The sequence below is a fragment of the Phacochoerus africanus genome, chromosome 5, assembly GCF_016906955.1.
Source record: "Phacochoerus africanus isolate WHEZ1 chromosome 5, ROS_Pafr_v1, whole genome shotgun sequence".
In the NCBI taxonomy this organism is placed as follows: domain Eukaryota; kingdom Metazoa; phylum Chordata; class Mammalia; order Artiodactyla; family Suidae; genus Phacochoerus; species Phacochoerus africanus.
In genome coordinates this window covers 118,932,349-118,956,459 of record NC_062548.1, presented here as the reverse complement: position 1 = coordinate 118,956,459, position 24,111 = coordinate 118,932,349, and the positions used below count along the sequence as shown (strand labels likewise).

Here is a 24,111-nt window from a genome sequence, read left to right as displayed (position 1 = left end):
AATTAAAAGTTTTTGTTCATTCATTATAGAATTTATTACAATTATAGCCCCATCCTTCCCATTTCATTGTGAGGACTTAGGAAACTGTTTTACTCGTCCTTGTATATTTCAGGCTCTAGCATAGAAACTCTAATATAGTCAATACTGATTAAACTGTTTGATTTACCATTAAATTGGTTTTCTTAAGCAACTTAAACATAAAAAGTACTTCAGCTATTCCACTAATTTTACAATGGACATATATAATTCATTTAAAAACCTATGTAACTATTAAAATATTATCTGAAATAAGGGTAGACAGCTTTCATTTTTCCGCGCATTATCAAAATTGAAATAGTCAACCCAAAGAGCTATAAAAAATTTCTTTGTAATATTTATGATAAAATGTATCTTGATTTCAAATCTGACTTAATGATTTATGTGGTACACTGTAATTGAAATGCAATTTGTAAACAACTAAATGTACCAAAATTTCCTTAATATTCTAAACTTCTATAATCTGGGTATATAATAAAAGGAAAACAAAAAACTTCATGCTATCTCACTGCAGCACTTTTTATTCATGATCTTATTTATCAAGGAAGTCTATGATGAATTTTAGATTTTCTAAGTGTCAAGTATTTTCAGCCAAATAGTTTTCTATATGCTCAATATCCATCAGAAATAGGGAGAGGGTTTTCCTAATCCCATTTTAACACTGAGGACACAGAAACAAGAAGATTAACAACTGTGGGAAGTCAGATAGTTAGTAACTAATTTGACTTTCATCTAATTTAAAAACTGCCAAAAGCTCACCTTCTCCCACTGTACAGCCTGCAGAGGTAGGTTTCTTGTTTACAGCTGCATACAAAGCTTCTGGTCTGACAAGTAAACACACAAATAAATTTCAAAAATAGTAAAACAACAAAAAGACATTGACAAGTAAAAACGCATGAAAGGTGATGTGATAAAGACAGCAGGTTTTAACAGTGCATTCTTTTAAGAGTTAAAATTAATTGAAGTATTGTCTCAGTACACAGGCTAGAAATACCATCATGCACAAAAATCCTAGTGGATTAAGAACTGCCCAATTACAAACTTCCAAATTTTTAAAATTTATTGAACTAATTTCAGTATGATTTATCAATGGTTTTTCAAATGTGAGATATTTTGCCTTTCTAAAGTAACTTAAGAGACATGAGGCATTGGTATATGGGTATTTATTTGGTAAAGCACATATGTCCATACGGGAATTGGTATGGTTTAGTGAAAAACAGGGGCAATATATAAACTTTACACCTGTGCAGAGCACAGTACATTTAAAAATTATATAAAAATAAGTTTATTTTTATATTTTGGAACACATATAGCTTTTATTTCCAGTTTAACCCAGGAAACTTTTCAAAAATCTGGAAAAGCAGCACTTAAAAACTAGACATCCATAGGGTACACCAGGCTGCCAAGGACTTGTGAGTAAATTATATAGTGAGGCAGTCTTCAGGTAAACAGAGTAGAGTCTTGCTACAACTCATGGGCACATGGAATGGACTGCCTTGTTTAGTTCTGAATTCTCCATTACTGCAGGTTTTCAAGGTACATGACTTACCTTAGAAAAGATCAAAAACTGAATGAAAAGTTAGAAAGAATGTCCTTTAAGGTATTTAAACTTAATCCCTTTGTATTTAAGTTTTCCTTTGCTACAAAATGCTATGGAATTTAAATAATTCCTATAAGGATCTGGCACAGCGCCAGGATTCACATAAGCTATGTATTAGTGTTGCTATTGTTATTATCACATACTCTAAATCTAAAATTCCATGTCAGTCTGAAAAGTAAATTTCTGCACCTGAACTAAAAATTGATACATAACATCTTGGCAATGAAAGGATTTTGAAAGATTCTTTAGTTTATTATTTTTATTCCGTTGGTTAAAAAACTAAAGACCAAGTAGGCTACCCCACACAGTTTAGCAAAAATAGCAGAAATAGAACTCAAGACTCTTGATTTCCAAAGACCCTGTTCCTTTTCATTAAATCATTCTGTTTTTCTATTTAGACCAACTTTCATATAAAACACAAGTGATAATTACCAACAGCTATATTAATTCTTTGTATTAAAGATGTTTGATGACCTGACTCTCCTACAGACTGGGAAACAAAGGCCGGAGACCTTAAGTGGTTTTGTGTTTCATTCATTCATTTGCTTGTTCTTACATTCAATCCTCTTCTCATTCACGAAACTAACATGACTGAGCCGCTACTATGAATTAAGATTACACTGGGTACAGAAAAATTGAAAAACGAACAAAAAGATGTGAACCTTATTCACCTGGAGCTTATGACCTAATAAGGTAAAAAAGGAAATAACTAGAACACAGTGTATTATGAGCAGTGAGAAAGGCGATGTTTAGGAACTCTGGATACCAGAGACGGAACTGCTAGTAGAGACTTATTTATTGACAATTTACAGTAAACAGGGAGAAAGCTCCAAAGGAAATGAAAAGTAATTTCTCTAACTGACCTGATGTTACAAAGAAAGCAAGAGATCTACAATTTTAAGCACTTTCAAAACTTTAGGAATCTGAGATAACTAGAATAAAAGATATTCTATAAAAATAAAACCTATAAGGAAAGGTTAAAAAAAAGATATTCTAAATCTGGTACAAATATCTGAGGTATGTTTTTTTTTTCACTCTAGGAATCGCCCTTCTGATATTCAAACTCAAGCATAAACTTTTTATTTTCCTGCACAGCCAGTCCTTCTAAGGTCGACTCAGTGAAAACACCAACATCCACACCTCATGTAAACACACAAAAATGCTTACTCTTCCCGCTTGACTTCACTCCCAGGGATGATTTTGACATAAGATTTTGGAAACCATCCTCTTCCTCCATGCACCTCCCCAAACCACCAATTTTCTTGCTGCTCCAAGACAGTAATAATATCATGTTTTGAGAAGTTCAAGTGGTTATCTTTCTTTGCAGTCCAGGAACAAAGGGCCTGTGCTTTTAGGTTTTCCACAATCTGTCCCTGTGAATCCAAAACGACAAAATCAACAACAACAACAACAAAAGCAACCATGATTTCTGTTTCCTGAGATAGAATATACTTGCTGTTCAAACGGCCAACCAGTATGGTGTGGCGTGACCTGTTATCAAGGGTGACTTAAGATAACCTTCATTTACTAACTGACTTAATACCCATCTGAGTAGCTTTCTATTAAGTTAAAGACCCAACACCCACCATTCAAGGAAACATATTGGCATTAAGTATCATAGGTAAGGGAGATAAACCCTGAGTACTCAAGAAGTGTCTTTACAGATCCATCAAACATCATAGAACAAATGAAAAGAGAAACCCTTTCTCTCCTCCAGTTTCCAAAGTTTCCTCACAGCAGTAGATTGTTTTTTTTCACTCAGAATGGAGACACAATTGTATGTGGCCTCTCTCCACTTTTCTGCCTCCTGTCTCTTAGCTTCTGTGTATTGTAAATCCCTCTTTCTTTCCCTCTTATCTCAGAGGCAGGCAAGTTTTTTTTGTTTTTTTTTTTTTTGCTGATGAGGGGAACCTCTTTACTTGTGCTCTAAACTTTCTATTATGCAGTCTCATTTTCTAAAAATACTTCGTAACATTTTGAATTCTCTCCTTGAATCTTCAGTTTTTCCACCTCTCTACTTAATTTCCACTTTTTTTTGGTCTTTTTAGGGCCGCACCCACAGCATGTGGAGGTTCCCAGGCTAGGGGTCCAATCGGAGCTACAGATGCCAGCCTACACCACAGCCGCAGCAACGCGGGATCCGAGCTGCATCTGTGACCTACACCATAGCTCACGGCAATGCCAGATCCTTAACCCACTGAGCAAGGCCAGGGATCGAACCCTCATGGATGCTAGTCAGGTTCGTTAACCACTGAGCCACAATGAGAACTCCATTAACTTCCACTTCTAATTTCCTTAAAGAAAGAATAGTCTTAAACTTGCTTTCCAATTTCACCATCAATTCTGATTTAGACCCTGCAACCATCATAATGCTGAACCTCTTGACAAGGTCATGATAACACCGGAGCCAAAAGTTTCTTGCAAACTCTTACTTTCCCTGACCTCTGAACAGTGCTGACATCACTAAAACCCCTGCAGTTCTGGAAGCTCACTCTGGAGATTGCTGGCTCCTCTGACTCCTCTTTGATCCAGCCCCTTTCCCTTCCTGTTTCACATGACTTCTCTCATCTTATTTGTGCTTATGACTTCTTAATCTCTATCTCAATTGTAACTTTATGTTTTGAGCTCCAGGTTGTAAATCAAGCTGCCTCCTGGGCCTTCCCACCAGGTGGTCCCTACTACTGATACCTAAGTTGCATGCCTGAAATGTAATCATTTTTAGAACCTCCCATTCCTCCCGTACTGCACAATGATATCACCATCCTCTCAGCTACTCAAGCTAAAGACCCTGAAGAGGCATTTTTAACTCCAACTTCTTCCTCACTCACCACATTCAATGGATTGCCAATTTTACGTTGACTTCTAATATTCTTTTAAGTCCATCTCCTCTTCTATGTATTTTCATTACTGTGGTGCTGGTTCACAACACCATCTGTTACTTAGCTGTTGTAATATCCTCCCTTTCCTGGCCCCCTTCCTTTGCTTCCTTCCACCAATCTGGCTCTACACCACTGCCAGAATTAGCTTTCTAAAACATGCACCTCAACTCTCCTCTTAAAAACCTGCATGGGCTTTCCACTGCCAGTTGCTTGGCATGGTATTAAATGCTTCACTAATAAACTTCACCTCTTGCTCCAACTACACTTAACCCCTTCTTCATGAATCTTGTACTCTAGCCAACTATAAACAAGTCTTGTTTCCTGTAAACTCCTTGTGTTAATATGCCTCAGTGACTCTCTCCAAATTGTTCTTTCACAGGAATAACTTCCCTTCCCCGTTTGGTGAAATCTTTCTCATTTTTCAAGCTTCTACTCAAATACTTTGCCTGTTGTAAAGCTTGCTCCAATTCCCACAAGTTGAATTAAAATGCTCTCTCCTCTGCATACCCAAGACTTTGTAAAATATCTTTATTACAACACTTTTCATACAGTTATTTATATGTTTGTCCTCATTAAATTATGACTTCTTAATGGCAAAGGTTCCCCCCCCCATTAAATTCCTGGTCATACAATAAACATTTTCTGAGTGAAGGTGAAATCTGGAGGACTCCATTCTGATGAAGTCTGCAATTTCTTTTTAATAATGTTAATGTTATCAATGTTTGCATCTTTTAAAAAACCTTATTAAAATTTTTTTTAATGCCATGTGAAACAATGTTTGCATCCTGGTTACCTCTAAAGCAGAGGCTAAATATACACCTAACATAGTTCTCACACAAATGACTTATTTAAGGAAAATAAACAAACCCCAAGCCCAAACTCTTCTTACAATAGCTACAAAGTTAAGCACAATATAATCAGATTTGTAAAAATGATATTTTGAGCTTAGAAATCTTAGCTGCTAGCAACTTGATTCTATGAGAATAAATCGCTGAGAAACCTCTAGTAATAATTTCTCCAACATCATATCACATATGATGATAATAACAGAAACCAAATGCTACAAACTCTGGTTAAATGAATAAATTATGCCTTTGTACAAAAATCTTCATTCTATTTTCTATGAATCAGAAGCAATGCCAAAGAATAAAGCACACAACAATTAAGGATACTTACCTGTCCATGAATAGGTGATACAGATACAGGGGACACAGTGCGAGTAAAAGCGGATTTTTTCTGCCATGATGTGTTAACAGTTAGGTTTGACAAAGATACATTTTGATAATCAGTCACTGATGCTGGTTGATTTGAAGAAAGTGATCTGTAAATACAACAATTTGACATAAGTTACACTTAAGTGTTTAGAAGTACTACTAATTTATCCACTTGTATATAATACACTTTATGTTTAAACACAATGTATGGAAAAAAATTCATGAATGAACTACTGAGCTATGTTTTTATTTACTAAATTTCAGTATTAAATTTGGAATAAGAGGTACTGTTTGAGGAGTTCCTGTCATGGTGCAGTGGAAACGAATCCAACTAGGAACCACGAGGTTGTGGGTTTGATCCCTCACCTCACTCAGTGGGTTAAGGATCTGGCGTTGCTGTGAGCTGTGGTGTAGGTCACAGATGAGGCTCAGATCCTGCATTGCTGTGGCTGTGGCTGTGGCTGGCAGCTGTAACTCCAATTAGATCCCTAGCCTGTGAACCTCCATATGCTGCAGGTGTGGCCCTAAAAAGCAAAAAAAAAAAAAAAAGAAAAAAAAAGAGGCACTGTTTGAGAGTCCAGTATAGATTACAGCAGCAAGTGGACACAAATACATATTAGGCATTCATAAATTAGCAGAGACATACAAACTCCACCGTTAGCTAAAAACTTACTCAGAAGTTGAGGTAGTAGATAAAGATACTGTAGGAGGAAGTAAGGCCTTCTTGGGAGACACAGATTTTTCATTTGATGTCATTTTTTCTACATAGTTGCATGGAAACCAGCCAAAATTTCCTTGAAAACTACCATAAAGCCAACCAGGTTCTCCTGTGGTTTTTTCATCAACCTATGGAAACAAAGAGAAGGGTTAACAGTGGTCAGAAAGACACACATTTACAATGGGAAGAGATGCAGACTGTGGTACAGCCGCCTAATTTTCAGAATTAAACCCATCTAATTAAATAGTTAAAGCTTTTTCTACAAATTAATAGGTTGCTATCTCTAATGAATGATAAGAATACCTTTCTAAATTTTAATTTTATCCATGTTAAATACATAAGAAGAGTTTATAGGAGTTCCCTGGTGGCCTAGCAGTTAAGGACTTACGGTTGTCACTGCTGTGGCTCAGGTTACTGCTGTGGCTCTGGTTGGCCTATGAACTGCGTGCCATGGGTGCAGCCAAAAAGAAAAAGTTTACAAAGACAAATAGAATTCTACATGGCTTGTGACAGAAAACCCTGTGGCTCCCTATGTCTTGATTTCCACTACTACTAATAATTTGTCATTATTAGTTGTTTCTTCTGTATTATTGTTTACATTTCTAAATATATTTATACCACTGTCTCTAGAATTTTTCAAGTTTAGACATTATTGGCTTTTGGTTATGGAAAACAAAGATTTAACTCTCTTTTACTGCAACCTCTTATTTTACCAATACTGCTACATTATAGCTTCTGGTTAAATTGTATTCAATGTTTATATTATTATGACTATGTAAATAAATATTTCACATCTGAGTCATGCAGTACTCTGCTAATTACATTTCCATTCCTGTTAACTTTCTATTTTCCTACTGTTAGTCATTGCTTTGTTTCTTGCTTTGTTTTCCCTGTTCCTATCAAAGTCTTTTTCAGCTCTAAGAGAACTAGAAAGCTTTTTCTGAATACCACCTTCCACTGTAAAACACATCGGGTTTTTACAGTTTCATTTTTTCTCTCAGACGTTTCCCTCCTGCAGTCTGACATCCTCTGTCCCCACAGCACCTCTTCCTCTGCTTTTTGGTCCCTTGTCCCTTAAACACTGATGACACTTCAAGTTTCATCACTGGCTTTCTTACTTCATGCTCTACACTTCTAGAACTAGCCCACTCACTCCTCCAGTTTGATCAATTCTTTACACAATAATGAATCTGAAAGCTCTATTTGCAGAACTGACTTCTTTCCAAAGGGACGACCTGTACTTATAACTACTTCCCAGGCATCTTCAACTGGATGGCCCCCAGGAACTTCCAACTCAAGTCTAAGATTGAACTTGGTTTCTCCCTTCCTTCCTTCCTTGTCTTTTTTAGCACTCCACCCACAGCATATGGAAGTTCCCAGGCCAGGGGTCGAATCAGAGCTGTAACTGCTGCCACTGCCACACCAGATATGAGCCACATCTGTGACCTACACTATCGCTCACAGCAATGCAGGAGCCTTAACCCACTGAATAAGGCCAGGGATTGAACCCTCATCCTCATGGATACTAGTCGAGTTCATTACTGCTGAGCCACAATGGGAACTCAAGATTGAATTTTTCTTACCCAATCTATTCCTTCTCCTAAATTCCTTATATCTCTGTTATTTTTACCATCAAAGACTTAGTCATTTTAAATAAAAGAATCTTTGGCTTTTATCTCTTACACTTCCGTATCCAAACTCTGTTCATTTTGCTACTAAAAAGCTCTTCCAAATTTTTTTTCAACCCTAACCTCCTAATCTACCTTTTTTATTTCACACTTAGATTACTGTAATCTTTACTCATCCCTCAAGATTCTGTTAACTGCCCTCAACCTAGGCCAGGGTTATATCATATATACTCTCATAATTGACATTATTATACTGTATTATTCTTTATTTACATATATCAATTTTTCAGATGACCTTTCTAAAACAGAGTTGATGGTGTTATACCTATTGAAATCATGTAGAATTTGTATGGTGAGTGACTTCATATTGATTAAAAATTTTAAAAACAGTTTCTGAGGTATAAATAACATATTAAATTTCATGTTTGGAGTTCCCGTCATGGCTTAGCAGAAATGAATCTGACTAGTATCCATGAGGACGCAGGTTCGATCCCTGGCCTTGCTCAGTGGGTTAGTGATCTGGCGTTGCCTTGAGCTGTGGTACATAGGTCACAGATGCGGCTCAGATCTGGCATTGCTATGGCTGTGGCATAGGACAGTGGCTACAGCTCTGATTGGACCCCTAGCCTGGGAACCTCCATATGCCGCAGGTGCAGCCTAAAAAGATAAGAAAAAAAAAATTCATGTTTAAGGTATTAAATGTGTTAAATTTAGAAAGGTCATAGACAATAACTGTGTATCCTGCAGGCTTCCTAAATTCACTTATTAGTTTCAGTAGCTTTTATGGGATATTCTACACAATCATGTACTTTGTAAACTGTGAAGCCCTAATCAAGTATACAGCACACTCCTTCGAGCCCTTCTTCAATCCAACCGCAGGGAAAATGTTCAGTTCTATTCAGTCACGTTACTGCTTCATCCTCAGGGTTTACACAGCACTTGATTTCTCTAAATTGTTAACCTAAACTCATCACATTATGTTTTGTACTGTTATACACATTTACTTTTTCTTCCTAAACTTTGATGTCACTATTCATTTTTACATATCCTCAGAAACTTGACAAAAGTTAACCTAAATGGACTATTCTAAATTAGATAAACGACAGACCCAAAGCTTAATTAAGAACAAATGGATTTATTATCAGGGCAACCTCATTTGTGTTTTTGGTAAATAATTCTCATTTTAATGCTATATGTCTGGCATTAAACATATGCAGCATTTATCACATCATGAATGTGACATTTAGAAAATCCCTCAATCTAAGCTGCTGTGGTTAAACTATGCAGATAATATCATAACTATGTAATTATCATAAAATGGTATTCTAAAATAGAACAAAAGGAACCATTGATACAATATTACCCTGCAGATCTAGTTAGGACTAGTTTAAAATAGCTAACCTGGGAGTTCCCGTTGTGGCTCAGTGGTTAACGAATCCGACTAGGAACCATGAGGTTGCCGGTTTAATTCCTGGCCTTGCTCAGTGGGTTAAGGATCTGGTGTTGCCATGAGCTGTGGTGTAGGTTGCAGACGTAGCTTGGATCCTGTGTTGCTGTGGCTCTGGCGCAGGCCGGCAGCTACAGCTCTGATTAGACCCCTAGCCTGGGAACCTCCATATGCCGCAAGAGTGGCCCAAGAAATGGCAGAAAGACAATAAAAAAAAAAAAAAAAAAAAAAAACCAGCTGAGCCAGAGGACTAAAATGAAGGCAAGAACACAAAAAACCCTGAGCAATAATGCAACCTAAACCTGATTTAAATATTTGGTCTCCAGGCAAGGAATCACTGAAAGGCATGAAGAGTACAGCATTTAAACACTAACTTCCTCCTTTTCCTACACATTTTTAAAAGCATAATTTCTTTAATACTATTTCCTAACATTTTCAACCACATGAAGAAGAAAAGGCCCAATCATTTATTCTTTTCTTTTTGTCTTTTGAGGGCCACATCTTTGGTATAAGGAGGTTCCCAGGCCAGGGCTCCAATCAGAGTCACAGCTCTGGCCTACACCACAGCCACAGCAACGTGGGATCCTCCGAGTCACATCTGTGACCTCCACCACAGCTCACGGCAACGCTGGATCCTTAACCCACTGAGCAAAGCCAGGGATCGAACCTGAATCCTCATGGATACTAGCTGGGTTTGTTTATGCTGAGCCACAATGAGAACTCCCCATTTCATTTACTCTTCAGAATTAGACGAAATTTTCTTTTTCTTTTTTCTTTTCTTTTTTTTTCTTTTTTTTGTCTTTTGTTTTTTTAGGGACGCATCTGTGGCACATGGAGGTTCCTAGGCCAGGGGTCTAATCGGAGTTGTTGCTGCTTGCCTATGCCAGAGCCACAGCAACGCCAGATCTGAGCAGCATCTGCGACTTACACCACAGCTCACAGCAATGCCAGATCTTAACCCACTGAGCAAGGCCAGGGATCGAACTCGCAACCTCATGGTTCCTTGTCGGATTCATTTCTGCTGAGCCACAATAGGAACTCCAAAATTTTCTTTATAAGGGGTCAATTTTAATCAATTTCATATCTGTCATCTATAATCCTAATTTTAGTTGTCAATTTACATAGAGAATTAAACTAGAAAATTTTACATAAATTCTCACAGCCTAGAGAAACTGTTATTCCAAAAATAGCTTTAACAGAGAGTTCCTTTGGGGCACAGCAGGTTAAGGATCTGGCATTGTCACTGCAAAGACTTGGGTTATGGCTGTGGCACAGGTTTGATCCCTGGCCTGAAAACTTCCACATGACACGGGAGCGGTCAAAAAAAAAACAACCAAAAAAACCAAAAAAACAGCAGTTAACAGATAACGACAGCAAAACAAGTTGTCATGAAAAATGTTGCCAGGGTTCAGTGGAATTTCTAATCTTTTCCACTTTCAATCAAACTTCCCCGACACTGTCATTCATTAAGCTGATCAGATCTTGAGTCCTCTCTTACCAAGAATACAAGCCCTTGGGTTCCATCTCACCTTCTACCTCAGCAAAACTCATGACCCAACCATCCTTTCATCCAGCCCTCCAATCACAATGGAAAAGGTATCCAGTCCTTCTACTACTTGGCCTTCCTGGGCTCTAGGGTTCCAAGCCCTCAGGTTATCAAGAGGTTATCCTCCCTCCATCCTTTGGTTAGAACAGAGAGGTGTGACAAGGAGGCATGAGGTGCCTTCCAAGAGCTCTGTGTTCTCTATGTTGACCTAAGAGGTGGCTTCCAAGACATTGATATATGTGTGTATAAGTTATTTGGGCTGTACACTTATCGTTGTACACTTTACTAAATGTAAATTAGTTTAATTAGAAAAAACATTTCCCCCCTCTCTTAGGGATTTACTCTTCTTGCTATCATTAACTCTTTTCTTCTCTGTAGGTCCTTTCTATTGTTACTTAAACTTGCTCAAACTTCTGCCAAGTTAAAAAAACAAAAAAATCAGAACAACTTCCCTCAATCCACATTCCTCATTATTTACCACCTTTTCTCCCATTCCCCTTTCAAAAGCCAAGCTCCTTCAAAGAGTTTTACATATTCATTGTCTCTTCTCCCTTCAAATTTGTTCCTCAACTCACTGAAATCTGGTTTCTTCCCCACCCGCTGCTCCATTTAACTAATATTCTTCTCCTCAAGGTGCACAGTAACAGTTCTGTTGCCAATCTAATGATTATTTTTTTAGTATGCTCTTATTTTACATGTCGACCATTCTTCTCAAGTTTCCATGACACTAAATTCTCCTGTTTTTTTCCTACCTCTAGTCATTCTTTTTAAGGCACCCCTTTCTCTAACAATCCCTTCAGTGTCCATGTTTCTCAGGGGCGGCATCCTCAACCATCTTCCCCTTTCTTCTTTTTCTTCTTTTTTTAAAATAAAGTTGACTTACAATGTTGTGCCAATTTCTGTTGTACAGCAAAGTAATTCAGTTATATATATATGAGTGTGTGTGTATACATATATATACATACACACACATCCTTTTTTAAAAATATTATTTTCCAACATGGTCTATTCCAGGAGATTGATACCATTTCCTGTGCTACACAGTAACAGCAGGACTTGATTGTCGATTCATTCTTAATGTAACAGCCTCTTTTCTTTATACTCCCATGGATGAGCTCCACTATAGCCATCTCTTCAATTACCATCGTAACACTGATGGCATCCAAACTGGCCTCCTCTGATCTCTGCCTAAGATCTCTCTAGATATCAAACTAGAAACTTGAACCTCATCCCAAACTGAACTCATTATATTTCCCACTTTAATTTCCTCCTTCTAATCTTCCTCTCTCAGCAAATGACACCATAATCAATCAAGCTGTCCAAATCAGGTATCTGTTAGTAACTCATGAGTCATTCTTTAAAGAATCTGAAGAGAACCAAGCACTCAAGCAACTCCAGCTAACTTTATGTTGCTGCTGTCACTGCCACCAGTGACTCTCTGACCATGTGACAGGTCTGTTCTAAAGCTGGTAGCTGTCTATATGCCTTTCTTACCTCTACTTTTTTAGGATGTCTAGCTTTCTCTCAAACTAAAAATTCATTGAGAGCAGAGACTTGTATCTTGTTCACTATATCCCTAGTCTAGCATAGCCCTTAACAAGTATTTTGCTGAAACAGTAAGATAAGAATATCTTTTAAGATATAACCAAGAATCTAAGTAGGCTCTTGACCAAACATGCCCAGAGACAGGTTGCATTTCTTCATCTTGGACACTACCTCATCATCCCCAACTAGCAGAGGAGGAACGGCAGGACCAGCAGACGGTGAAGCCAAGCTGCCTATAAAACAGACCTCTCAGCTGAGGAGCATATGGCATTGTCACCATGGCAATGGCAACAGAAGGAATGCGTGGTTGGGGATTACCTTGGGTGTTTGAATAGATGGTTCTGGTAAATCCTATTTCCAAGTATTATTCAACATTTGCTACTGCTCTCATAAAATACACCAAACTCGTGACAGTGCAGGGAAAAAAGAAAACAGACACTGGCTAGGTATTCTAGGTAATATTACCTTTATTTACTAAGAAGAAAACTGAAGCCAGGACTAAAATCCAAGCTGGTATGCTTCTAAAGCATGTATTCTTTCCAATATAACCCAACAGCTCTATCAAATGCTATCCCTGCATCTTCTCTTATTCATCTCTTTTACATGGTTTACACAGTAAAACCCTTTTTGTTCCAAGGAACAGGGTCTGCATCTAGTTAGAGCTACAGCACCTAACCCCTTCAACTCTTGGAATGGTTGCTGAAAATAATCGGCTTCCTCAAATTTCATTGGCAGTTTCTGAAAATAACAAAATCGGTTCCACCTTTTATGACATAAAGCAGTATGGCTTTGTGGAAAGAACACTGGATTTGGAGATCACCTGGCAGTGCGCTGCTGACAGTTACCACTGTGCAAGTCTTCCTAACCTAGACTAGGGCGGCGAGGGTAACTGTCCTGTGCAGCTCTGCAGTGTGTTGTAAGAACCAAATGAGGTAACGTTCACGATCTGTTTTTAAAATGGTGAATCATTATATAAATTTATGCTCAATAGTATTATATAGAGTAATATAGTACATTGCATTCAGCCTACTCATGAGAAAAAAAAGACTTTGTTTCCTACCTGTATTATATCCCCAGAGTTAAAACTCATTTCATCGTGGCTCCTTGCTTCAAATCGATACAATGCCTTATAATTCACCAGAGCACCAGCTGGCTCACCTATAAAGAATATAATTGTCATTATTTGTTTCTTTCATGTATACACGTCTTTGCTATAACTTAATAAAGAGCTCAAAAAGAAAAAAAAAAATTGGGAGTTCCCTGGTTAAGGATCCAGCCCTATCATTGCTGCAGCTCTGGTTACTTCTATGCTGAGGGTTCGATTCCTGCCCTAGAACTTCTGCATGCCACAGGCACAGCCACAGAGAAGACAACCAAGCTTCGAACAGGATAACAGAAATCTATTTGATATAGGTTTTTAGTATTTAAATATCCTCAAGAGCCACAGAATCAATATAAAACACACAAGGATATTCCTCTTAAGGAAAGTAGGAGGGAGTGAAATAAAGAGATGCGCATGGATAAGGGACGGGGTGGGAGTGGTGACTGCTGCGCCTCACTGAGGGAGGCTAAGCCGCAGAAGCTCAATTGATCTGTGGAGGTTAGAATATCATAGGGAAAATAAGAGAGGTCACCGTTGAGAAGATTAGTCAGTAAACAGGGTTGACTGAAAGAAAATCTACAGATTTATCAGTAAAGTTCTTAAAAAAAAAAGAAGAGTTTTAAGTATACTAGGCTTAATAAAGATATTTTACTCTGCTTATTTATAGAATAAATGCTTTAACTTATGAAATTTTCAAAGTTCCTGTTATGGCTCAGTGGTTAACGAATCTGACTAGGAACCATGAGGTTGTGGGTTCGATCCCTGGCCTCGCTTAGTGGGTTAAGGATCTGGCATTGCCGTGAGCTGTGGTGTGGGTCGCAGACGCAGCTCGGATCCCGAGTTGCTGTGGCTCTGGTGTAGGCCAGCAACTACAGCTCCGATTAGACTCCTAGCCTGGGAACCTCCATATGCCGCAGGAGCAACCCTAGAAAAGTCAAAAAGACAAAAAAAAAAGTGAAATTTTCAACACATTGTATCACTGATAAGGATTCAAGGTTTGAGTATCCAGGAGAGATAACAATAATAAAGTATTTTAGAAATGGGGACTTTCAAAAAACAAAGTCCATCTTCCAAGAAATTTCAATGTGCAGAAACTTAAAATTTTACTGTTGCTTCATTAAAATACATGGTTTAGTTACACTGGTGGAATGAAATATTTTAAACTACTTAAATACTTTAATTATGAAAACTGTGTCAGGGTTTATTTATAGTTAGTAATGACTATCTCCTTTTCTTTATGTTGTTTTAAGATTTCTACCCTCAGTCTGTTTTTTTTGTTTGTTTGTTTTTTGTTTTTCCAGCTACACCCGAGGGATCAAATCTGTGCCACAGTAGCAATCTGAACCACTACAGTGACAACACCAGACACTAGCCTGCCAAAGCACATGGGAATTCCTCCCTCAGTTTGTTTTAATAAGCCTACACCACTTCTCATCCATGTTTAATTTAGAAAAAGATCTTTCTGACTCTAAGGATTAGCATTTTATTTTTCTCTTTTTTTCTGGTCTCATCAGAATCTTTGTTTGTTTTTTGTTTTGCTTTTTGGGACTGTATCTGTGGCATATGGAAGTTCACAGGCTAGGGGTCTAATCGGAGCTACAGCTGCTGGCCTACGCCACAGCCACAGGCACAGTGGATCTAAGCCACATCTGCAACCTACATCATAGCTCACAGCAACGCCAGATCCTTAACCCACTGAGCAAGGCCAGGGATCCCGTGGATACTGGTCAGATTCGTTTCCACTGCATGATGTAGAAACTCCCAGAATCTTTTTTTTTTTTTTGCTTTTTGCTTTTGTTGCTGTTTCAGAAAAACCACATCAATTATTTTTATCCTTATCCTTACATTGTTTTTCCTCAGCTTTTCGTTCCTCTTCTTTAACTTTTTCTTGTGTTTTTTCTTCTTGGAGACGCTTTTGTTTTTCTTCTTCCTCCTTTCTAAGATTTTCTTTCCATAAGTTTTCTTTTCCTTGTTTTGCTTTCCTTTACATGAAAGAAAAAGAGTTTGCACAACATCCTAAATTTTATTTTACACAAAATAAAAATACAACAGAAGATCCTGTTCCTGAAAAACTGAGGAAGAATTACATATTTCTTATATATTTAAATATAATTTTATGTAATTATATACTTATTTAGCAAAGAGATATTTGTAGGTGGTGTGGAGAAACTGTGGAGATCAGGGCAGAAGAAAAAAACCAATTAATCAAAAGAGAAACTTTAGAGAAAGAGATAAGCTGGAGAGTATGACTAACAATTTCTCACACTTTCAAATTTCTTCCTGCCAGCCAAACTCCCAAATCTAAGAAAAAAAGGGGAAAAAAACAAATAGAACTATACAGGGAAAAAAATCTAAAAATTATATCTAAATTTTCTTCCCTTCTCTTCAGATTCTTCAAAAGGACTGCCTTTAAGCTCTTATTCCAGTCATCCTGGCTAATCTCTGCTTTGGAGATTAAGACATTGCTATAGAAACAGGAAATGCTTCTGGACAGATTATCTACTTATCACTTAAAAATATTTTTCATTTGTTAGATAATACAGCATTTTTCCTCTATAGGTCCATGCTTCTGTACGTGTTTCTATGACATTTGATATAGCTGAAGCTTCGTTTCTACCTGGTCAAGATAATCTATGATCAGCTTAGTTGTTTTAGAATTTAGGCTCATCATAGGTCTTGCATATACTGTGTGTGTGTTACACTTAAGAGATCTGTTTCATTGCATATACTTTTAATCTTATTTATCTCAGCTCTTATTGGAGGCAGAGATGTCACCACTAAATGTAGCACTTCTTCAAGCCTCAAGACACATTATTGGGGAGTTCCTGTCGTGGCTCAGTGGTTAACGAATCCGACTAGGAACCATGAGGTTGTGGGTTCGATCCCTTGCCTTGCTCAGTGGGTTAAGGAACTAGCATTGCTGTGAGCTATGGTGTAGCTTGCAGACGTGGCTCGGATCCTGTGTTGCTGTGGCTCTGGTGTAGGCCGGCAGCTACAGCTCCGATTCGACCCCTAGCCTGGGAACCTCCATATGCCGCAGGAACGGCCCTAGAAAAGGCAAAAAGACAAACAAAACAAAACATATTATTGGGCAGTGGAGATCATGACTGGACGCATGCCTGGGATTTAGGGGCATTTATGCCCCAATGTGGTGAAAGTCTTGGCTAAATTCATAATTCCTGGAGTAATTTGGAAATCCTGGATAAAAATGTAGACCCATTTAGTCATTAACCCTTCTTCCTCATCCCTAAAATGTCATATTCTTCATATTTATGGTTCATTATCCCACAACAAGTTTCCTTTCAACACTTTATAAATCCTCCTCACCCTATATCACTTTGCAGAGCGCTTCCTCTAGCACTTTCTGTGATGACACCCAGCTCTCATTTGATGGGCATGCCTCTCATGCAGTCTGTACTTAGTTGCAACCAATATTCCCTTTCCCAGTTACTCAGTAAATTTCTCTGACATCCTCCTATACCTAGGATGACCCAACCTACCTTTATTTAAATTCCCATAGCCTTATAAATACCACTATCAGAGTTAAGAGAACATAAGGTTAAATTCTGGTAAAGTCTCTTATGTGTGTTTGTGGATGAGAAACTGATCCAAAGCCAGAATATGCCTCCGAAGTTGAACAAAGGGCAAAGAGGCCACATCTACAATGTGAAAACCTGACCATTACCAGTAGCTTGGGACAAGAGGGCAACCTACCTGAGTAAATGGCCAAGAAATCAAGATGTAGTACTAAGATTCAACTCTGGACCAGTCCTACATGTGCTTTTGATCTGATTTCCTCCCTCTACTAAATAAAGTAGGGATCATGTGCAAGGATGATGAATCAAATGGAAATGTGTATTCTTAATATGATCTGCCAGCGTGAAACGGACTGTGAGCAATGATGAAGAGATATCAAGATAACTGCAGGTGCCAACAGAAAGTTCTAACACAATGACTAGCTGTGTAGCCACAGCACACTTGCCTTGTGCAATGTGAAGTGGCACAGGTTAGGGGGCAAATAAAAGCCTTAATTTGTCTTTTTTTTTTTTTTTGGCTTTTCTAGGGCCGCACCTGTGGCATGTGGAATTTCCCAGGCCAGGAGTTCAACTGGAGCTATAGCCGCCAGCCTACGCCAAATCCACAGCAACTTGGGGATCCAAGGCGCATCTGTATCTTCGACCTACACCACAGCCCACGGCTTTGCCGGAACCTTAATCCACTGATCGAGGCCAGGATCGAACCCACAACCTCATCATTCCCAGTGGGATTCGTTAACCACTGAGCCATGACAGGAACTCCAGAAAGCCTTAATTTGAACTTCACTGTTTCTATGACTATATTATTTTGGTATCACTTGTTAGTGGCTCACAAAAGTGTAAAGAATATTATAGCTATTTGTTTAGCTGTCTGAATGTCCTGCTAGAATTATGAGAAATCTAGGAGCAAGGAGTAACCAAAAGTCTATCTGCATCACAGCCAACAGCGACCACTCAATAAAAATGTGTCTTATTGGAGTTCCCATCGTGGCTCAGTGGAAACAAATCCTACTAGTATCCATGAGGACACAGGTTTGATCCCTGGCCTTGCTCTCAGTGGGTTAAGGATCCGGCATTGCCATGAGCTGTGGTGTAGGTCACAGATGCAGCTCAGATCTGGCATTGCTGTGGCTGTGGCGTAGGACATCAGCTATAGCTCCGATTCAACCCCTAGCCTGGGAACCTCCATATGCTGCCGTGGCTATGATCCTAAAGAGCCAAAAAATAAATAAATAAAAGTATCTTCCTTGCTTCCCCCAGTAATTAACAGCTTTTTCATGGACATTACTCATTGACTCTTCTTCAAGGCAATGAAATGTTAGTTTGTTGATATTTGTTAACTAGTTATAATAATTTCTGACACTAGAGATCTTGGGGGAAATAGGGAAACATTAGAAATAGGATCTTACTGATAAAAAAAAAATCATGTGAAGTCTCTAAATGAATGGTTCTACACTTCAGATACCACAGCTGTCTCACTTCTCCTGGCTATAAATGTAGGCAGGTGATATATTTCAGATACATACAAAGAGAACTATATCAACATGGCATCTCTAGACTCAGCATTATACTTTATAAAACCAAGTACTTAGTTTTTATGATTTTGCAACAAACAGTATTATGTAGAGATAGGAATAATGATTGCTTACTGCCTGTAAAACATTATGCTTGGCTCTTTAGTTTTATTTAATTCTGAGTTACTTATGAGATATGCATTAATATCTCTATTTTTCAGATGGAAATACTGAGGTTCAGAAAGGTAAAGTGAATTAACCAAGGTCATCCAGATAGTAAATGGCAGATCAAGAATTCTAATCCAGGTCTGACTCCAAAGTCCATATTTTTTACTAATTGAACATAAAATTGGTTACTGTAAAATCAGTCCCCCAAAGAACTGAACCCCCAAAATTTAGAATCTAATTAATATCTTAGGATAATCATTTTATTCCCCTTATTTTTCATAGTCAAACTAAAGATACGGGCAACACAGAATTCTGATAATAGCAATAATATCATATATTTATCAACTATATTACCTGGTAGCCTCATCTTCTAATTTCTTTTTTTGTATTAGCTCTGATCTTTTTCTTTCAATTTCCTTCAGTTTGTCACGCTTGATCTTATAAAGTTGTTCAAGGGCTAACTGCTGTGTATTGTAGCTTTCTCTCAGTTCCTAAGGAGAAAATAAAAATAAGTCAATATGCCATTGATTTAAATACTTTTGTCTTATGTAAAAATGTGGCATTTGCATCACAAGATAAAAATCCTAAAGCAAATTAAAGTAAAAAGATTACAAGTCTTAAAAAATCTAGATGATTAAAAAAATCTTGAATACAGTAAATATTTAAAGTATGTAGCCACTGAGGACAAATGCATGTAAAAATCATCTACTTTTATTAATTCATTTCTAAGGAACAGAGAATCTTTTACAAGCCAATTCTTTTATCTGGGACTTCATTTTTCTGGACCTTCTTTTTTGTTTTTGTTTTTCTTTGGCCACACCCCAGGCATGCAGAAGTTCTGGGGCCAAAGATTGAACCTGTGCCGCAGCAACCCGAGCCAAAGCAGTGACAATGTTGGATACTTAACTCTCTTGTTTGCTACAAGGGAACTTCAGTACTTCATTTTTAATAAAAAAGCAATCCATTAAAAATTCAGGTAAACAATTTGCTTGCTGTAACATTTGAAGAGGAATTTTGTTCAGTTATATTTTTGACATGTAATTTAGTCAAGTTACTCGTGATTTTTATCCAATAAGATATTGAACTGAACACAGAAGCAATTATTAAACAATTTAATAACTATCCAATGTTTATTTAACACATATATCAAATAATTTAATAACTAAAATGGAAAAGATGTCTGCCTAAAATCATGACTAGAATGAGCCAAAATAATGAAAAGTATTCCAAATAGGAATTGAAATAAACAATTGTTTATTGAGCACCTAGTTCTATGTAAAGTGCTATAAAGATTCACAATGGATCCAATCCAAGGCTGTCTGATTCCTGTCTATAATCTTTCCCTCAAAATGTTCACGGTCTCAAAGTAGAGGAAAGTGCCAAGATCTGGGCTATAGATGTGTTTTAGCAGAAACTTGTGATTATCTGTTCAGCGTTTTCTTTCTCTCTTCTTCTAAGACCACCCTCTTCCTTTGGGGAAGCTGATTTACCCCCTAACCCCACTCCCCTTCTATGTGGTTTTGATGAGTTGGTCAAATTCAATGCTCCTCCCACTCCCACTCAAGTATGGTCACTTGACTTAAACAATTACGGCACCTCACTTCCCTGGCCAGAATGATTGCTTCAAAGGCCATGAACGTGACCCAAGCTGGGCCAGAATCCCTTCTTGGGATTCAGATATACTGAAAAGGGGAGAAAGAAGTCTTCTTCACTAAGCTCATTAAACAGGGATAAGGTAAAACTGGAGCTGCCTCACTTCCTAGTGAAGCCATCAAGGGTAGGAATGAAGTCAACATAGGAAAGAGAGAAGCAAAGATTAGGCACAGGGGTGGAGAGAGGGGGATTCTGGGGGAACCAAATCCCCAACTTCCAGTGTCTACTGGTTCATTCCCTTCTACTGACTCAGTCAGCAGTCCCAGTACTCTTCCAGTAACCACTCTCTTCAGCTTATCTATTTTCAACTGGGCTTTTTTTTTTTTTTTTTTTTTTAATTTGGAATCTACAGAATCCTGAACAAGAGAGCAGAAAAAGGCTGAGATAAGGAAGAGAAAAAAAAAAAAAAACCCAAACAAAGAAACCCCCCAAAAACCTAAAGTAAAGAAAAAAGGCTTCATGTCAAAGGAGGGAGCTTAGACATTTGGCTAGAATGTTTTGGTAAAAGATGTCTTGGATATACACACACGCAAATAAAACTACAAACCACAAACAAGCAAGTGAAAACTCAAACTCTGTTTCTTTTCAGAAATAAAATATTTTATAGGTGAACCCTTTCAACCTGGTTGAAATGGGAGATCTGATCTATCACTGGTGTCTAGAGACTATGTCCAAAATGTCTGAGATCAAGACTTGCAGCCAAGGAGTTCCTTTGTGGCACAGCAGGTTAAGGATCCAACACTGTCCCTGCAATAGCTCGGGTTACTGCTGTGGCGTGGGTTTCATTCCTGGCCCAGGAACTTTCACATGCCATGAATTCAGCCCCCTCCCCCAAAAGACTTGCAGCTTAAGACAATAATAATACAAATACTGCATTCTCAACAAAGCTTCTACAGATCTAAGCTTCTATAGTTCTTTTTGTTGAATTTTTCTCTAAACTCTACTGAAAAACAGGAGACTATAGTGGTTACAACCTATGGAGAAGCAATATGGTTTAGTGATAAGGACTCCTGGAGCATGGGTCTGGAATTAGACCATCAAAGTCTGAGTCAGGCTCTGTCAGCGACTAGCTGAATAATCTTACTTAGGAAAGTTACTTTACAGGTTCCTCATCTGTAAAATGGAGTTAATTACAATATATGCCTCATAGCATTGCTGTGAGGATGGAATGGGTTAATACACATGAAGTGCTTATAATAGTGCAGGGCACATAGTAAGTCCTTAATAAATGTTAGCTATATTATTGCTGAAGTCATAAATAAGGAGAATTATAAGTTTAAAAGGGAAGTAAAGAGGAGTCAAATTAATGTCTGATCTTAAAAGGGCTACAAGGTTAGCCCTCCAGTGTCCTTTAAAATACTGCTCCGAGTCTTCCCTCATCAGCCCATTCCTCCAGTGTCTGAATTAATGAACTTCCCTATGCTTCCCAGCAGCCCTTTAGGTCCACACTTCCTACTGTTATATACACCTTGGTGAAAATAGGTTCCCAAGGTTAGACCTGAAATTCTCTGAAGAAAGGAAGGGAATGTAATATAAGGGAAACCCTTGTATTGTGAGCTTGGGAAATAGCTTAGCTGGTACACAGCTTGTTTAAGTTTTTACATACAATCCAAAGGACTAGTGCTCCTGATCCCCTAATTAGCCTACTTGTCACCTTTACAAATAAATACCTCACTTTGCCCTAGATTACCCCAGCTCCTTTCGAGTATGTTAAGAACCCAACCCACTGGAGTAAGTCACAATTCTGCTGCTGACAGATTATACTTCCTAAGGAAAATCATTTATCTAATCATTACCCAATGTCAACAGCAGTGACTTTTCAATGCACTCAAAGTATTTTGGAGATTCAGGATAATCCCTTCCTAACAATAACAAAAATGTTTACACAGCCCATAAAAGTTCACGAAGCACTCCCATACATATACTATCTCATTTAATTATCATAAGACTCTGTGAAGAAGGCCGAACAGACACTGTCAGCTTCATTTCATAAATGAAGAAAGCAAAACTTGGAAGTTAATCAAGAGTTATACAACAGCAAGTGGCATGAATAGAACCAGAACTCACTTTTTTCACTTCAGCCTCCTAGGACAGCACTTTTGTCACTGTACCTTACTTGCTAAAGATAGGATATTCCCTAAGTTCTCCTTAATGCAATAATGGCCTGTCAAATATCTCATCTTTGAACCCACTGGCTTTGCTATTTGTCTTAGTGTAACTTGAGGAAAAGAGTAAAAATTACCACTGATTCTGTACATGTCTATTACAGGGTCCAATAAAACATAATTTTCTAAGATAAATAACTTAAAACATTATACTTCTGGTTCACAAGTAGCCTAAAGGAGTGATCTCTCCAGAAGCTCTCCGTCCCAAAGGACCACAGAATTAGAACTAACTGCCCATCTTCCTCCAAGACCACTGAGACCAATTCTATCTCACGCCAAATGACTTAGCCTTTCTTGTCATTCTTCACCACCTGAATTCGCATGTCTGTAATGCGGTTTATCCTTTGATCTGACTCAATCCCCCATCTTTCCTCTCCTCAAACTTCCTCTTCGTGGTTAAGAAATCCTCACATATAGGCACATATCTTCTCTGAATGGACAGTTCCTTAATCCTTGCCTTTTTGGCTGATCCTTCAGGAATTGCCTTTTCTCTATTTCTCTCTCAGTTTATTATCACACAGTATTCCATTTACATCAAGGTAAGGGGATAACTCTAGTATTTTCCTTGCTTTTCATCGCCATTTCCAGACCATTTTTTCTCCTCACTCTTACAAACTCCATGCTTTTCTGAGGCTTAGTATACCACAGAGCAGTAACATCCTCCCCTTCCTTTTCATAGTCACCTATCAATCATCCAGTCACTGATCCTCACTTATTCAGTTTCATTATTCTCCCAGTTTTTGAGATCCAAACACATGACCCCATCAAAACCTCAACTCTCAGGCTGATCGCCTCAAAAATAACCTTTTTTTTACTCCATTTACTCCAGCATTATTATACCCTGAATCTTATCATCATCACACAAAGAACTACCATTGATCAAATACCCAATTTCTTTCTTCTTTTTGTCTTTCTAGGGCCCCACCTGCGGCATATGGAGGTTCCCAGGCTAGGGGTCTAATTGGAGCTGTAGCTGCTGGCCTACGCCACAGCTACAGCAACGCAGGATCCGAGCCGCATCTGTGAACTACACCACAGCTCACAGCAACTCTGGATCCTTAACCTGCTGAGTGAGGCCAGGGATCCAACCCCTAACCTCATGGTTCCCAGTTGGATTCATTTCTGCTGCACCACGAAGGGAACTCCGTTCTTCTTCTTTTTTTGTCTTTTTGTCTTTTTAGGGCCACACCCGTAGCATATGGAGGTTCTCAGGCTAGGAGTCTACTTGGAGCTGTAGCCTCTGGCCACTGGTAATGCCAGATCCAAGCCATGTCTGCAACCTACACCACAGCTCACAGCAATGCTGGATCTTTAACCTACTGATCAAGGCCAGGGATCGAACCTGTGTCCTTATGGATCT

At 38.3% G+C, this 24,111-nt stretch overlaps 1 protein-coding gene across 5 annotated transcripts in view; it reads right to left on the bottom strand.

Annotated features, from left to right (window-relative positions):
- ITSN2 (intersectin 2) overlaps positions 1-24,111 on the bottom strand; it is a 142,690-nt gene that overhangs the window by 46,785 nt on the left and 71,794 nt on the right. For all 5 annotated transcript variants that reach the window (XM_047782534.1, XM_047782532.1, XM_047782531.1 and 2 more), the window contains exons 17-23: positions 19,288-19,424; positions 15,561-15,697; positions 13,674-13,771; positions 6,403-6,575; positions 5,692-5,836; positions 2,804-3,009; positions 796-860 (exon numbers count right to left, since the gene is read on the bottom strand). In XM_047782534.1, the coding sequence (XP_047638490.1) occupies positions 796-860; positions 2,804-3,009; positions 5,692-5,836; positions 6,403-6,575; positions 13,674-13,771; positions 15,561-15,697; positions 19,288-19,424 (961 nt within the window). The remainder of the gene's footprint in view (positions 1-795; positions 861-2,803; positions 3,010-5,691; positions 5,837-6,402; positions 6,576-13,673; positions 13,772-15,560; positions 15,698-19,287; positions 19,425-24,111) is intronic.